Source organism: Tiliqua scincoides, chromosome 1 (assembly GCF_035046505.1).
Source record: "Tiliqua scincoides isolate rTilSci1 chromosome 1, rTilSci1.hap2, whole genome shotgun sequence".
Lineage (NCBI taxonomy): Eukaryota > Metazoa > Chordata > Lepidosauria > Squamata > Scincidae > Tiliqua > Tiliqua scincoides.
Window position 1 is genome coordinate 151,814,069 of NC_089821.1, and position 17,152 is coordinate 151,831,220.

The window sequence follows — 17,152 nt, forward strand, 5'->3', positions numbered from 1 at the left end:
GTGGCCATAAGCAGCTCAGCCAGAGGCAATAGGAAACATCTCCCCTTACCTCCGGGTAAGGGCTGCTGGTGCCTATAGGTCCTCTTGAGGTTGCACAAGTCAGAGGAGAACGGAGTGGCTTGGAGTCACTCTGTTCTCCCCGGGAACGGGGATTGGGATCTGGCATAACTGCCAGATCCCAGCCCCGCCTTCCACTCCCTGCCCACCCACCACTGGAGCCACCCACCACCCATCCTCCCCACGCCCAGGAATGCCTCCTCCTCACCTCCCCTCCACCTACCTTTGCTGCTTGCATTGGCCTAGCTGGGCCGATGCAAGACTCGGTGAGGAAGCCACCACAGAGGCTGGACTCAGCCTCTGTGTGTTGGCGCATCTCCGTGCACCAATGCAGCTTCCTCCTGAGGAGGCACAAACATGCCTTACAAATGTGTTTGCGAACGTAGGCTGCAATCCTACCCACACTTACTCAGGAGTAAGTCCCATCTACTATTATTGTTAAAAGCCTGTTAAAAGTACAGATCTGAAACATGTCCCAAAATGCAGTCACACACACAATGTAGCATCAAGTCTAATATATTAAAAATAAAATATTGAAATGAATGGGGACCCACCTGAAATTGACTCACCTAATGGGTCCTGACCCACAGTTTCAGAAACACTGCTCTAGACCAGTGGGTTCCAAACTATGGGTTGGGACCCACTGGTAAGTTGCCACCTGATTTTTGGTGGGCTGCCAAAGGGTGATGGAAAGATCAAGCAACTACTGCAGATACTCACCTATAAGTCGATCTCACAGACAAGCAAAGGGCAGGTCTTGAGCCCCAAATCATGGAATTTTCTATGACCCTCAGATAAGTCGGGGGTGTTTAAATTTATGGGGGTCTGACTATAATTTTGTCTGATTTTACCTGAAGCCAGATCCTCAAAAATAACCTTCCAGTAATTGTTACCTAAAGACTGTACAGTTTCTAATTAATTAAAAACACAATAAAAATTCATAAAATGCATTTTTGACATTAACTTTTAAAATTCTGATCTTCACAACATTTGTGTGAACAGTCAGAGTAAGTGCCCGTAAACAACATACCAGTAGAACCATCTGTCAAATCCTTCTTTAAGGTGCCTGGTGTGTTAAGCCAGAGGTTCAACATCTAACATGCAACATAAAACATGTTATGTAATTGGGAGTGTGCAGTTCAGTTCACAGCAGGGAGACAAGCAACAAGGACTGAGCTGGCACAGTTACAACCCTCTTTGCTCAGAAGCAGAGCCACTGCTTTCCATGGGTGTTCTTCTTAAGCCTGGGACTTCATTTCAGATGGAAATGAGGATCACATCCTGGGCTTTTAAAAACCAGATCCCTAAACTTGGGTGTGTGTGTGTGTGTGTGTGTGTGTGTGAGAGAGAGAGAGAGAGAGAGAGAGAGAAATTCTTTGCAAATGATTTGCCAGGAATGTTCAGAGGCAGCAGCAAACAAAAGGAGGCATTTCCCTTCTCCAAACTGGAAGGGAGACAAAGGGGCTTCTGGGAATTGTGGGGAGGCTTTGTGGGGGTATGTGCTGCATACCCCCCCACAGCAGCAGCCCATACAGACTACAATCCCCAGAAGTGCCTTCATTTCTCTTCCTGTCTGGTGGCTAAAACGGCTGCCTCTGAATACCGTAATTACTGGTAAAAAATTCTCTTTTCTCCACCTGCTTCCTGCTTCTCAGTCCATTTCCACCCCCCTTCACCAGACAGCTGCTGAGCCTCCATAAGCTTCCCAGAAGCTCCCAGAGGATCCTGTCTCATTCACTGCACTGACCCGGGTATAAATCGACCCAGGATCTAAGCCTTTATTTTTGGGCATAAATTTTTTGACCTGTAGGTGTGATTTTTGACCTGAAATGTGGTGATTGCCTCAAGCTGTGAGACTATACAAAAAATCAGTACTGTAGCTGCTAATTACCCTGTGAAGAGCTCAGCTCCAGCAGTTTGCATGTGTATATATAGGGAGATAAATGTTTGAGGGTTTTCTCTGGTTATTATTACTTTTAAGTATTATTTCTTTCTAAATCTCCTTTTTTAATCATCTGGAAGACCTATTTGGGTCCCAATAGAGTGTCACTTTAAAAAGTGGATTCTGGTGCTAAAACGTTTGGGGACCATTGCTCTAGAGGGATTTCAGTCCCTCCAAATGGTATATCATTTTCAGCTTCCAAAAACACTATTTTTATTTTATGTCTCTATACCCCACCCTTCCAAAATCTTTTACCATGGCACCTTATAACACATTAATCACATGACCATCACGAAGACAATAAAGTATGAAAGCCATTGAAATAGAAGCATGATCACAAATTGCAAAATTCAGATACATATAGGCTGAGCCTGAGAAAATGAGGTCTTTGGGCCAAACACTAAAGAAAAGGGCAGGTGATGGTCTCTGAGAAGAGCATTCCGCAGCCCACATGTCAGCACTTAAAAGGCCCTCCAAAGATCATTTGCATATAAATAAGTTCACAGGCAAATCATACATTATTTCATCTTCTTTCCTAATCACTGCCACCATGCTAGATGTTCATTCCGTTCTGGTCTGACCCCTGCAGACCACCACCACCACCACATTCCTCCAAGTGTTGATACATGTTCAATATCTACTTCACTTTTTCTTGCACCCACTTTTTGTGTTTATAAAGAGGCAGTTCTCTAGAATTATGTTAAAAGCCTTTTGAAGTCCAAGAATAATTATTCTGCTTTAAATAGTTAAAACAGTTTTCTTCGTGTTTAGTTCATAGCTGCATAACCAATTAAAATCTGCTGATGGAGATGCTCTAGGACAGGGGTGCTCACACTTTTTTGGCTCGAGAGCTACTTTGAAACCCAGCAAGGCCCGGAGATCTACCAGAGTTTTTTTTACAATGTTCGCGCCATCATAACATATAACATTTATGTGTACAATGTATGTTGGTGTACCTTGAGCCCCACTGAGTATAACAGGACTTACTCCTGAGTAGACATGCCTATGATTAGGCTGTGAGGCTGCAATCCTAGCCACACTTACCTGGGAGTAAGCCCCATTGAGTACAATGGGCCTTACTCCCGGTGTTTCCTCCCAGAGGCACCTGAAGGGGGGGCCGGCACTCTGCGATCTACTCATTTTGCCTCGCGATCTACCGGTAGAACGCGATCCACCTATTGAGCACCCCTACTCTAGGAGGATTTCTTGCTACAGACAGGGGGTTGGACTCGATGACCTATTAGGTCCCTTCCAACTCAATGATTCTATAAAATAATTTTGCTAGTCTGGCATGAGTTATTTTTTATAACGTCATGGTGATTGCTAACAGCAGCTCAATTTTCCACTTGATACTCTCAATTCAGCAGTGTTATTTGCTATAGTATTGCCCTTGTATACAAGATTTTGGTCCCCTGCACTGATCATCTCTTAAACCAGAAGGGGAAAAATAGTGTGCCTTTCTCCAGTCTTCTGTAATTACATCTGTTTTCTATGTATTCTCCTGTATAAAGCTACCAGTTTCAAGATCTGACCAGCTACAATATTCCTATATAGATGCCATCAAGCCTCAGCAAACTGAATTCAGACTAATCTCTACAGTTGTTCCTTCACTGCCTTGATTTCTCACTATTCCCCCATCTTCCATAAGCATTATTACTTATCTCATTATAGTTCTACCTTCTGGTGAAGATGACAGTAAAGTAGGTTGTGAGTAGTTGACAAAAAAGCTGCTCATTTTCTAGAAATAAAATCTTATACTTTAGCTTAGTATACTAATCTTGCACAATGACTGTAGAGCAGCCATTTTCAACTGGTGTGCCATGAATGGTCCCCAGGTGTGCCGCGGGAATTTGGGAGATGATCATTTATCAATAGGATCATTGGGGGATAAGAGCCCCCACTGACAGCACAGTGTGCCTTGTCATTTGTCAAAAAGCTGATGGTGTGCCTTGAACATTTTAGTGCCTTGCCATGCCAGTGTGCCGCAAGATGAAAAAGGTTGAAAATCACTTCTGTAGAGATTACAGTTCACAATGCCTGGAAGTTTAAGTGCCATCCAAAACATGCATACTTGGAAGCAAGTTCCACTGAAATAAGTGAGATTTGCTTCTGAATAAAATATGGTTAAGATCAAGTGGCAATGCATTACTTGAACCACTGCTACAGTTCTGATGCAATATCCCTGTAGGCTGCCATTGCCATAGTACAAATTGTCGTTTCCACACACACACCCCACAGTATGATTTATTTATTATGCTTGCCAGCATCACACTAATGAGAAGCTGTAAGGGAGCCAATCAGCCTGGCCTGCTGCCCTCTCTAAGCCTCCAGACATCTGACACCTTCAACATATTTCTAATTACCCCAAACTGAAAACACATTTAAATATTTGAATGCCACACACATTATTTGAACTTTGAGACTCATTTTGAGTCTCTAAGGTGATGTGGTACCTACCGCCTAACCTAGCTATGCTACTGAATTTAGAAGTAAAACTTTGCTCATGACTGGCCATTTTCTATACCTGTAGCTTCCTGTTTCATTCATCTGCTATTTAATTGGTACCCGCAGAGAATCCTCAAACATACCCAAAACCAAGGAAAAGAAGTCTTTACTAGAAAACTTAGAAGTCATATGTACTTACTGAGATTGTACCATTGTCTAGACCTACGGACAGCCTTCTTGTTTCCGGGTTAACACACATGCATGAACATGGAGCTGAAAAAAATTAACATGTTGATGATGTTAAAGCATTACACTCTTCAGGATCAAAGCACCACTTAGCTTGCTCATCCCAGACTATGTGAAGAGAAGGATGGGGAACAATAAAAGCACCTATCTGCCCTAACAGGGGATTTAAAAGCTCGTGGGAAGGTCTGCACACCAAGGGTCTCCTTTCTCTCACTTTGGGATGAATCAGAATCATGGTATTCAATGCCCAAACCAAGAGCCCTGCTGCCTTTGGCCTCCTCAGACCTGCTGTGATGCAGTCAGGGAATCGGTCAATCTGCTGTTCTTCTCTTCCTGCTGAAATGGCCAAGCAGCAGCTGCTTACCCATCATAAAGGAAATAGTCTTAAATACACAGCTTTGTCTTTTCACACTATGGAAAGACTAAGCTTCCTGCATAATGTCTCAAAAGTAGTTTATGACATAACAAATCTCCAATATGTATTTCTCATGTTCTGTTCTTCTTATTCTGTTATCTTGATTCTATTGCTTATGTTTGTTGCTATCAACCTCATGTTCCAGGAGATAGTCTGAGAATTCAAAGCAATAAAACCACTTTTGCAAAACAAAGAAATGCAGATCTCCAGCCCTCTCTCCACAGACACTCCAAGATCTCCACAGGAAAACGAAACTGAGTGTTTCAAAGCAAAGTTTATATTCCAAAACAATTAATTTGTAATCCAACAAGCTTTAGATTTGTAAAGTTAGTTATGCTCTCATATTTCCATAACAAGCTCGGCAAATCTCCTCCAAAGCTTCTTCTCACACAAGGAAACAAATGAGTGGAGAAAGCCTCCCCCCTCTTCCTCTTCCCAGAGGGGGAAAACCTGCCCCTCCTTCTTCTTCCCTCGGGCAAAAGCTTAATCAGACAGTCAATTAATCAATCAATGCCAGACACACATAGCAGAACAACACTCACTTAGTTCTTCCAACTTCCTTCCCTGCTTGAGGCCTTCAGCTTAGTTTCAACATGAATCCTCACCAACACCAACATTGATAGCTGGGTTCCTTTGGAGAAAAAAAGCAGCCCCTGGCTGGACCCTTCCTCTCCGAAACCGTACACCATCTGTAGGACCGAATCTCTCCTGATCACAGATCCTCGGATCTCCTCAGACCCATGGTTTTTTTGGGAGGAAATAGCATGCTTTCCAAGAGCTTTCAAGAGCTCAGAAAAACACAGCTATTCAGTTGCCTCTGGCCCCGCCCCTCCAAACAAATCCACTTTTTGTTCCACAAGGCAGCTGTGTTTTCATTTTCTGGTTAATTGGCCATAACTTTTGACAGAATACAGATAACCCAATATGGTTTGTTTCATGGCATTCTACATTAAATTACCTTTCCAATGATATAAAACATGATAGTATTATTCATACATACCAGCATTTTCACAATTTTGATCACTAGTGTCAAGCTCAGCTTGTTGCCCCCCTAAAGTTTGATGCCCAGTGCCACTGCTACCCCCTGCACCCCCTTAGCTACGCCACTGGGAAAGATCATACCAGTTTGGATCCTGTACAGGAACATCAAAGCAAGTTCACTTCTTTGGGAGAAGAGGGGGAATGTCCAATCCAGACACTTCACAAATAGAAGACCATTCAATGAAGCAAAATTATACTCAAGGCATGGTATTATGCACAACGCAAGACCACTTTTTGCCAGTTTTTAAACTGAAATGAGATCTTGCTACCAAGAGAGTGATGTTGAGACATAGGAACGCACCCAAAATTTTTCCTCTGTTCATGGAAAGGATTCTTCCTTGAGCAAACTTAGGATGCAATTCATTCCTCGTCTACACTGACACAAATGGCAAAATCTGTACACTTGCAGTTACAGTTCTCTTGTTATATGAACAATTGCTTTGAAAGATTTCTCTCTAACAAGGCATACAAATTCATACCTATAAATTCACTATAAGCATAATTTTGATTATATGAGATTTCAGCTTGTAAAAGCCCTGCTGGAAACTCACACTGGCACTTCAGACATGTTCTTGAATGCCAGCGTGAATTCCCGGCATGCAGAGTGCATCTTTCCTTGTAGCACAATGTGCCACCATTAGCACATTGTCAGTGAAGCTGCATCATGCTTTTAGATGACAAAAATGTTTGGTGAACGTTACTACTAGTTACAGTACAGGGTATTTTATTGTTCTCACACATCTAGCACCGGGACCCACTTTTTAGAATGAGAATCTCTCAGGACCCACCAGAAGTGATGTCATGACCGGAAGTGACATCATCAAGCAGGAACACTGGTAACAATTCTAGGTTGCAATCCTACCCACACTTGCCCAGGAGTTAGTCCCATTTACTACCATTGTTAAAAGAATACACATCATAGCTTGTTAAGACTACAGGTCTATAACATTTCCCCAAATGCAGTCACATACCATGGTAGCATCCAGGCTAATAGATTAAAAATAAAATATTGAAATGAAATGCGGACCCACCTGAAATTGGCTTGCGACCCACCTAGTGGGTCCCAACCACAGTTTGAGAAACATTGCAAACAGGATGGTTCAACTTTTAACGGCTGTGAGGCCACGTGACCCTGGCATGACTCCCCAACTGAGTTGATTTGGAAGTAATTGGTGGTGCCGTGATGACATCATTGCCAATCACTTCTGTGTTCTGAGCCACCGAAGTCATTCGGCAGGCTCAGGCAACAAGCAGGGGAGGGGTTTTTCCAATCTCCCTGCCATACTGTTCCAGTTTCTCCTTTTCCAAAGAAGTTGGAAATATGTGGAAGGGAACTAAAAAAGCCACTGAAGCAGGTGGTGGTGGTGGAGGGGTTGCGGTGAGGCTCGGGGGGGGGAGCCAAAAAGGGCCTCACAAGCCACATGTAGCCTGTGGGCCACATGTTGTACCACCAGGTATTAAAACATAAACCTCACATTATTGGGTATTTATTTTACTAATAATGAAGATACATACAAAAATTATGGATTTTTTTTTTAATAATAAAAACAGACCTTGATAATGGGAAAAATTAAACTTTCCTTTCTGGGAAAATAATGGCAATCAAAACTGCACATACTAATGAACAAAAAAAAGACATAAGGAATTAGCAGCCTACAGTTCTTAAAACACCCAAAGAATAAATTCAAGAGCTTTATATACAAATAAGAAAGCCACAGAGTTTGGTGTATCCTAATATATGTACCCTAGCAGGGCCTAGGAGAGGGGGGTAAAGGGGGTAATTTGTATCCAGGCCCAGGGTCAGAAAGGGGGCCAGGAGCCAAAGGAGGGGGCCCAGAAATTTCGTGGGATCTTCCATTTTCGAATCTCATCCAGACTCACTGCCCATGCGGAATGCTGGAGCAACTGTGGGACTGCAGCTGCTGCATAAGTCAGTTTTGGTGTACATATAACACTCTCCATTCTAGTGGGAGCCTAAATATAATGATACTAATCTCCTGCAATGATTTTCTATATTTGAAAGATTTTAGAGAGACTTAGGAGTGTGTTTGGTTTTCTGTATTACTGTATCTAGCTGCCTATGCCAGGCAGGTGGGTAGAGCTGAACTCTACATTTGGAGACTGGTAGAACTGGTCTCCAAAGACTATTCTGGCTCTTGCCACTTTCCCCCTGCCTGTTTTGCCCCCATTCTGCCCACCCCCATTGCCACCCCCACTCTGTTTCACCACCTCCCTCTTTGGGAAGGGGCCCCCCAAAAACTTTGTATCCCCTGATAAAATTCCTCTCAGAGGCCCTGTACCTTAATATATGTCACTTAACAATGTTGGGTACACTGACTAGTACAATACAACTAAAAATAAAAAATCATTTTTTAGAATCTGTGTCTTTAAAAAAAAGATTTAACGCAAGTTCCACACATGATACAAATATTATAGATAAAACCTAAAGATAGAATTATAATCATAACAGTGCTAAGATTTCACCAATTAAACAAATAATAAATCAATTAAAATAAGGAGCAGTTTAATACGAGTAAATCTGTAATCTATAGTTGGATAGTAGGCTAGGATTTCTACTTCCAGTTCTGTAAGATCACTGGTTTTGCTAAACAAAAGCACTCTGCATTTATAGCTCATATCTAGGAAGACAACTGCAAATAGTAGTAATACCATGCAATACCACATATATATAAAACTAAAAACTATCTGATCCCAGCTCCATTAATTATATGGAAAACGCCCCCCCCAAAAGGGGGCTATGACCAGACACCCCATATTGCTTGGGCTCATGACTATTTTACCAGTGTGTGATATGGGATATCATGCATTTATCATGGAGTTCAATAACAGGTGTGCCCCCCTATCCAAAGGGGTATCCATTCCAGAACACCTGCCCCCACACAGCTGAAACCGCAGATACAGGTAGACACCCATCCCCATGGTTCTGGAGGCTGCCCCCCTCTACAGAGGTGAGGGGAGTTCAGCTCCCCTCACCTCTGGAGGGGCTTCTGAGTTCAGCAGAGGCTGAGGACATCCGTCCAACGGGAGCAGAGCTCCCCTCGCCTCTGGAGGGGGTGCACATGCTGGGGGGACAGACCCAATCCACGGATAAGTGAATCTGCGTATATGGGATCCACAGATATGGGGTCGCCCTGTACTTTCAAATCTACTGAGGAATGTTTATGCTCACTTCTGCCCACACATAAACAAGTCATGTCACCCAATATCAGAAGCCAAAGGCTCCAGGAAAAGATCAAAAAGCAGTGGTGAAAGGGGGCAGCCTTGCCTAGTGCTCTAACTCCAGACAGAGAGGTGAAGTTATGTTATTAGTGATTACTCAAGACTGAGAAGAGGCATACACAATTTATATCCAATTCAAAAATGCACACAGCAGGCCAAGAGCACCCAGCGTGGCCAACAAGAACTTCCAATTGACTCTGTCAAAGGCTTCCTCAACATCCAGCAAGATCACTTCTTCCAGAGCTCCTGAGGTACCTGATAAGAGTCAGTACATCAGAAGCCTGATGCTATCAGTACCTTGTCATCCATTGAACAAACCCACCTGAGATGGGTATACCAGCGTGGACATAAGCCTCTGCAGGTGGGCCAGAGTCGCTGTTAAAGTTGCTTCACTATAAGTTCAAGTTTTTCAGTCTCTAACCCCAACCATATCTTTTTTTCAAAAGCATTATGAATATTTCAAACATGCTGCCAATACATACAAATCAGACTTGGTCCATGGAAGAAACTACAGTGTTTTTTTAGATGTGTTGCATAAACCAAGTACAGTATAGAGTCAATTTTAGAGACTACTCCTTTCCAATTCTGCAAAGCAAATGAGTATTGTCACTGACTTATTCAATATTTGGGTTTCCTCACTGTCACAAATTCTGTAAATGCCTTCTTTCCTCAGTTCTGCACCCGGAGCCACCCCTTAGATCCACACATCAGAATTCTATGAAAGGTTTTGCAATCTTGCATTCTCAGCCTTCCATGTCTAGCTAACAACACATTCTCAGCTGTCAGAGAAGGCCTGCGCAGTGGCTGCCACACAACCTACATACCTCTCCTGCATTTCTAGCCCATTCCACATGCTGTCTTCAGAGCCTATGACCTGACAACATCTGGAAAACACTGCTTGGGACCATTGTGCAATCCTATTTGGAGATTATCTTTGCCATTATGTGGGCTAGAAGCCCATTTAGGCAGTTTCCAGCCTCTCCAGGAATCAGACAACTGCATTTAATGCATTTGTTTTGATAGCAAGTTCAATTTTATGTAGAACTTAAAGCAGCCCTACTGACATTTACCTTTTAAGTATGACTCCCAAACTATTTACAGTTAAGACTACCAAAAAAAAAAGGAATGTTTTTGGCTAACCATAGCTTCTTACTGATTATATTTAAATACGTTTGCATGTAATCACATCCTCAGTATTGGTGGCCTTTCAGGCTACTTGAAGTACAGTTAGTTAGACTTCTAACTTACAATTTAACATAGTGCTATCATTCAAAAAAAAAGGTCAGTGGGTTCACTTTGGAAAGCAAAATACAGTATAGTCTGCTGGATTTGAATACAGCTTAGAAGATAAATTGTTTAAGGCTACAATCCAAACCACACTTTCCTGAGCGTAAGCCCCACTGAACAAAATAGGACATTGAACTTTGGAGTAGACCTGGTTAGGATTGTGCCCTAAGAGTCTAATCCTCTGCATGTCAACTCAGAAGTAAGTCCCATTATAGTCAATACAGGTTACTCCCAGGTAAGTGAGATAAGACTGCAGTAAATTTTTCATCACACTGACACAAAAAAGTGGGTTGTGAGCATCTGTGTGGACTCAACAGAAATGTGCCTGCAAATCTCCAATTAGAAATGAACCCCTTGATTAATCTGTGATTAAAAAGCTTTAATCATTTTAACTGGTGTCTTAACTACAGCTTGCAGCTCTCCTTAGAGCACTGTATGAATGCCAGCACAATAATGCATATTGGCCTAGATACATGAGCTGAAAAGACAACAGAAGCATGGACTTCTTGATGTATGCAGCAGACTTCATGCTTGGTGCATGAAGACAGTTTTGCACTATGCTATATGCAGCTTGTATGCACTCCTCCATATATAGTGTATGAGTGACAGAGGAGTTGGCTATTACAATTTATGCTGGAGGTCTATATCCCACACTTTACGGAAACTTTGCTTTCATAGGAAGAGACAGATATAGCAAATGACAGAACAATCCACTCATCCCAACCCTTCTTTAAGTACAATGCAGGGATTATGGGCTATATTTTAGGAGGCTGTTCATTAATGATACTCTATTCCATGGCATACAACCAACTTTACAAATCCCCCCCCTGCAAAGTTTTGAGTCTAGAACTCATTTCCTCATCGCATATCAAGGAAACTCAAATTCTGAGCTGAAATTCCACATTGAATTTGAATTCCTGCAAGTATGAGGCAGGGGTTTCAATCTTTTCTTCTTCTTCTTCCATTTAAACAGTGTTATGGGAAATAATACTATGTATCCCCAAATACTTACTTGGCATTGTGTGGTATATGCTAGGCCAATACTGACCACTGTCTCTCTTCAGCCATACACGAACCGTTCTGAAAAAGAGGGGGAAAAGGCATCTTTAGCATTTCCCCATCATTAGTGGCTTGAAAAAAAGAACACAAATGCCAATGACAAGGACCTGATTGGCAGGGCATCTGAAATCTTGATAGTCATTAGGGTTGAACAGCAGCAGTAGCGCCACCACAAATTTGCTCCATGTCCCCATTCCATTCAAGTTGAAGGATCAGAAATAGCTGTTGAGGCTTGGGCCTACCAACTCTTTGCAAATTCCAGGAACTGGTCTGAGGGCACATTAGACAGACTGCAGCTAAGCGAGAAGCTCTGGTCAGTACACGTCCATCACTTTCAGCTCCATGATGGAGGAAAAGCAAGGTGCAAGTGTCATAAAATAAACCCCAAACTCAAGTAAGCAGTGTGAGTTTCTCAGCACCGCTAGACTATATCTATAATGAACAAAATTTAATTAACTTAATTTTAAAAATGTAAATAGTAGAGATGTTTCCAGTGAGTAAGATAGGATTACAGCCCAAGTCTTACTGAACACGATGGGCTTACTTCTGAGTAAAGTAAATACCGTTTTCAAACACCTCTAGTAAATAAATTAAGTAACTTAATTATTCAATGTGCTAAGCACATGGATCAAGAAAAATGGGTATACTTCAAGAGTAACTGCCATGTTAGAACAAAAGAAACATCAAGGTTAGAACTAAGGCAGGAGTCAAAAAAAAGCATCTTACTATCTACATGCTGTTTTAGGGGAAAGTTGGAGCTTGGGCTTAGGGTCTCTTTCCCTGGCTGGATTAAGCAACTAATTGAGGAAATTTAATTCATTCTTTGACATAAATAGCAACCCATGTGGCACACAAATTAAACGGAAATAAACCAGCTGGAGATCAGGTGATCACAGTTTGCACAAAGGGAAGCTAATGGTCTTGCTGACTGAAATTCCAATATGTACAAACAGCCATTAGAATCTAGTTTCATTTACCTTTTGTAAGTGGCTTCTTTTAAAAAATCTTCTACCCTTAAAGGTTTGAGACTCTGAAACTACAGCCAAAAAGTTTACATTATGTGCAAAATTATCCATTCAACCCTGCAGATACTTCTACACATTTTTTTTAACATGCACAAAAGTTGGTATTGTTGACAATTATCAAATGATACATTCTATCTAGTTTGGATGTATTCACAATAGAGGGAGCATGAAGCAAGTACAATAATTCAACCTGATGAGATGCCAATACAGGAAATAATGGAGTGAGGAAAGATTTTTGGATCAAAGCTATTTTTGTCCAGTTAGCTCATTGCTGCAGAAGACACACACGCAAAAGAAAAAGAAGCAGCAGAGAAAACCATCTTTAGAACTAAGAAATGGTCTGTGAAGAACAAGATAAAAATCACTGGCTTATGTCTGATTCCAGCTTGCAGGTCCATAGCCATTATGCAGCACTGGTTCATCTAAGTCCAGTCTACGCCACTCAGGGCCCAACCCAACTTTCCAGCACTGGTGCAGCCATGCCAATGTGGTGTGTGCTGCATCCTTTGGTGGGGGAGACAACAGCCACAGAGGCCTCCTCCAGGCAAGGGAATGTTCGTTCCCTCTCATCCAGGCTGTACTGTGGCTGCACCAGCACTAGAAAGTTGCTAGAAAGTGGGCCCTCAGTCTATAAGTGCACCAGAGCCTTGAGGCCCTGGAGTTTGAGGGAGCTCAGAGTTTGCAAGGGCTAAGGAATCAGCCCATTGGACTTCAGCTTCCCCTTAGCTGGAGTACTGGCTGTTACAAGGGGTGGTGGAACCTACTGGCTGGCAGTTTGCCCTGAAGACTCATACACCCACCTATTCAGTGCATTTGACCAGCCCAGTATGTGTGCTCAAGAATGTACAAGTCAAATGAACATGAGCAAGAACTTGTACTGACCATCGGGTTTTTGCCTATGAACTGTACCCTGCTCTCTCATGGAGGCCAAGGCCTTTACACAAGAACAAATTGGGAACATGCATTTCTGACTTACTGGGGAGTTTTGGGCCAGTGAACTAGGAGTGTGTACAATAGGTATGGGAGACACAGAGAAATGTGACATTGCTCAAACACAGTCATTAGCAATGCCCTGTACATGTATGTGTGCCCATGTCAATAAAGCCAGCACCACGACATTTCATGTACAAGATTTGAGTGGGTCACAGAAAGCCAGTTTGCTGATATGATTCGGAAAGGATCTAGAATTCCTTTATTTCAAAATGTACAATTGTTACTAAGCTGTTGTGATAGATCTTAATGTCCTTTCTATTGTTATAAAATAATCAGTCACAGGGAAATGATGTTTTCCAAAACATTTAATGACAGCCAAATAGTAATTTATTGTCTGCTGCAATTCTAAGTGCTATATAAAATGCAGCCGCACAAGTAGCACAGGCAGCTCCCATACAGCACCTTTAAGGCACACAATCTTGTGCAGTGTGACTGAATGCTATATACCACATCACCAGTAAAAGCTATCACCACCTAGCACTTTAAGTTATAAATAAAGTCAAAACCACTAGCAAACTTTCCCTATTCATGCTACAGAAATAGTACTATCCTTAAAAAAAATAAAAATAAAAGGGTAAAGGATGTGGTCAAGAAAATGCACCTCCCCATCTTTTGATTTCCTCAATTCATTTCACTAATTTAATGTATCCAGTATTGACAGCACAAGATAGCTGTAAAGGAAATTTAGTTGTTCTATCAAGACTATCTACTCCACAGCAACCCATTTCCCCTCTCTTCTATATCTATCCTGCAAAGAATTGATGTAACAGTGATGCACATGAGAAGATCTTGCAAGGTCTTGATTTCTTTTCCAGGGACTAGAATGAAGGAGAGGAAGAGAAGAGCTTGGAGAGGGGAAGAAGAGCAGATCACCCTAGAGCAGTGTTTCTCAAACTGTGGGTCGGGACCCACTAGGTGGGTCACGAGTCAATTTCAGGTGGGTCCCCATTCTTTTCAATATTTTATTTTCAATATGTTAGACTTGATGCTACCATAGTATGTGACTGCATCTGGGGAAATGTTACAGACTTGTACTTTTAACAAGCTACTATATCATTTTAACAATGATAGTAAGTGGGACTTACTCCTGGGTAAGTGTAGGTAGGATTGCAGCCTAGGATTGTTCAAAATTATCCTGCTTGATGATGTTACTTCTGGTCATGACATCACTTCTGGTGGGTCCTGACAGATTCTGACAGATAAAAAGTGGGTCCCGGTGCTAAATGTGTGAGAACCACTGCCCTAGAGCAAATAAGAGCCTGACATTAGCAGATTTGCATTATGCCACGAAAGTGAGCCAAGGTGGGAGGTAGGATAGATTTAGCACACCCTGCCCATGTAACCCTTCTGTGCTTGAAACTGCATCACCACCACCACCACCACCCATCCTCAGCTTCACATTTGAAACAGGGGTCCATCCCCATCACAAGTAGTTTGGCCTTAATGATTCCCAACACTTGTCTGTCAAAGGCTTTCTGGTCAGAGAATTCAGGATTGGACAGAAGACTTTTAGATACATTCCAGTCATGCAATTCGAAAAACTGAATATGTCTTGCTCTGTAAGAAATTGTTTCAAACATTCCCAAGAACAACATTCTCTCTTGCTCTATACAGGCTGTGAAAACTTGTACAAGGGCCAAAGATTTTGATTAGAAACACCTCTGAATAATTACACGTACTGGTAAATCTAAGCCTCCACCAAACTGAATCATCTCACTCTCCCGAAGTATCTCATGTGGACTGTATGTTTATTCTCCAAACTTTGAGGCAACTACAAACTGCAAATCTTTGTGCATTAAGAGGAGCAGTACTATGCAGTCAAGCTACCTGAACTTCCCAAAACAGACTTAGGGCCCAATCCTATCCAACTTTCCAGCATTGATGCAGCAACAATGCAGTCCCAAGATAAGGGAACAAATACTCCCTTACCTTATGAGAGCCTCTGTGACTGCCCCCCATCACCACAGGATGCAGGATACACTCAGCTGGCACAGTTTACATCAGTGCTGGAAAGTTGGATAGGGTTGGACCCTAGAAGTTTGAGAGCCAGAGCTCTTCCAGATCCTGAGAAGTCCCTCCATCATGAAATACACCTTCCCCCTTGCAGCACAGTTACTTGGATGCTTTCCATCTCCACCTAACAGAGACATTAAAAGGTGGATCAAACTTAATGTTTTCCCCAAACATCTAGTGGTTTCACGGCAGAAGTAGGTTGCCTAAAGGGATCCAACCCAATGAATACCATTGTGAAAAAAGGTGGAATAACCCCATGCTTTGAGCTCCTTAGAAGAGGGAATATCCATGTGATTAATTATATGAAGGCTCAGTTTGGGCAAGCTGCATGGAATGTAATAGCCCCCATTGGTATCCCACACAACAGGACAACATTGATCTAAACCAGTGGTTCCCAACCTGGGATACATGCCAGGACGTTTAGGGGTAGCTGTTAAACAGCACAGGGAAGAAGACAGACTCCTGTGGCACCCCAGACAACAATGACCAGAGTGCTGAAGCAGCACCCTCCAGCACCACCTTCTGGGTTGAGCTGAACTCAGAAGGGAGGAGCAGAAGCACTACAAAACAGAGCCTCCCAGCACCAGCTCAGCCAACCAACCCAAGACACCATGGCCAATAGTGTTGAAAGCCTCCAAGAGATCCAACAGGGACACACTCCCTCACATCCAGCATCCCCCCAGCACAGGTCATCCACTACAGCAATCAAGTCTCTCTCTGTAGCAAAGCCAGATTGAAAAAGATCCAGACAATCCCTTTCATCCAAGATTCTCTGGAGCAGAGATACCACCATTCTAACTATTTTGGAAGTCCTGAATGGTAGAAGGCAGCACTCCTCATGCCCACCCCGACAAGAGGCACCCTTATTGTCCAGATTGTAATGCTGCACAGGCAGATAGGCCAGCACAAGGTGCACAATGCTTCTCTCATTAGCAGAGCCGAATAAGTGGCAAAAAGCAGCAGTTCATACAACTGCTGGACTCCAAAGAATGTACCAGCCAGTTCACTAGGCCAAGACAATAATATCCCTTTTGACTCAGCATCACGTCAGAAGGTATACAGCTTGATGTGCCATGATACAGGGCATTAAAAGAAAATTATATTCCCTTTTATTGACTGCCAGGTCTCTTAACACACCCTGAAACCTAGGTGCATCTAAATCTTGGTTTGCCTAGCACATTCTTTCTTTCCTGAAAGCACTCAGGCATGCAAATCACATGGAGAAACAGTATGTGAAATCAGGTGATCAAGAACAAAACTGGCAACAAAACCCAATTCATGAGACATTAGTCCATGCAAGTGCATGCCTATGGGACTTCCCAATTGTACAAATTTGCCCCCACTTAATAGGTTCCTCCTTGGAACTAGAAATCTGCATTTTAGAAATTT

The 17,152-nt window shown here is 42.5% G+C and overlaps 1 protein-coding gene across 2 annotated transcripts in view; it reads right to left on the minus strand.

Moving 5' to 3' along the window:
* Nucleotides 1–17,152, minus strand: part of WDFY2 (WD repeat and FYVE domain containing 2) — a 59,248-nt gene that overhangs the window by 23,351 nt on the left and 18,745 nt on the right. Inside the window, exons 2-3 of one of the 2 annotated variants that reach the window (XM_066639714.1) lie at nt 11,686–11,753; nt 4,644–4,717 (exon numbers count right to left, since the gene is read on the minus strand). In XM_066639714.1, coding sequence (XP_066495811.1) covers nt 4,644–4,717; nt 11,686–11,753 — 142 coding nt within the window. The remainder of the gene's footprint in view (nt 1–4,643; nt 4,718–11,685; nt 11,754–17,152) is intronic. The other variant, XM_066639722.1, reaches the window with a different exon arrangement.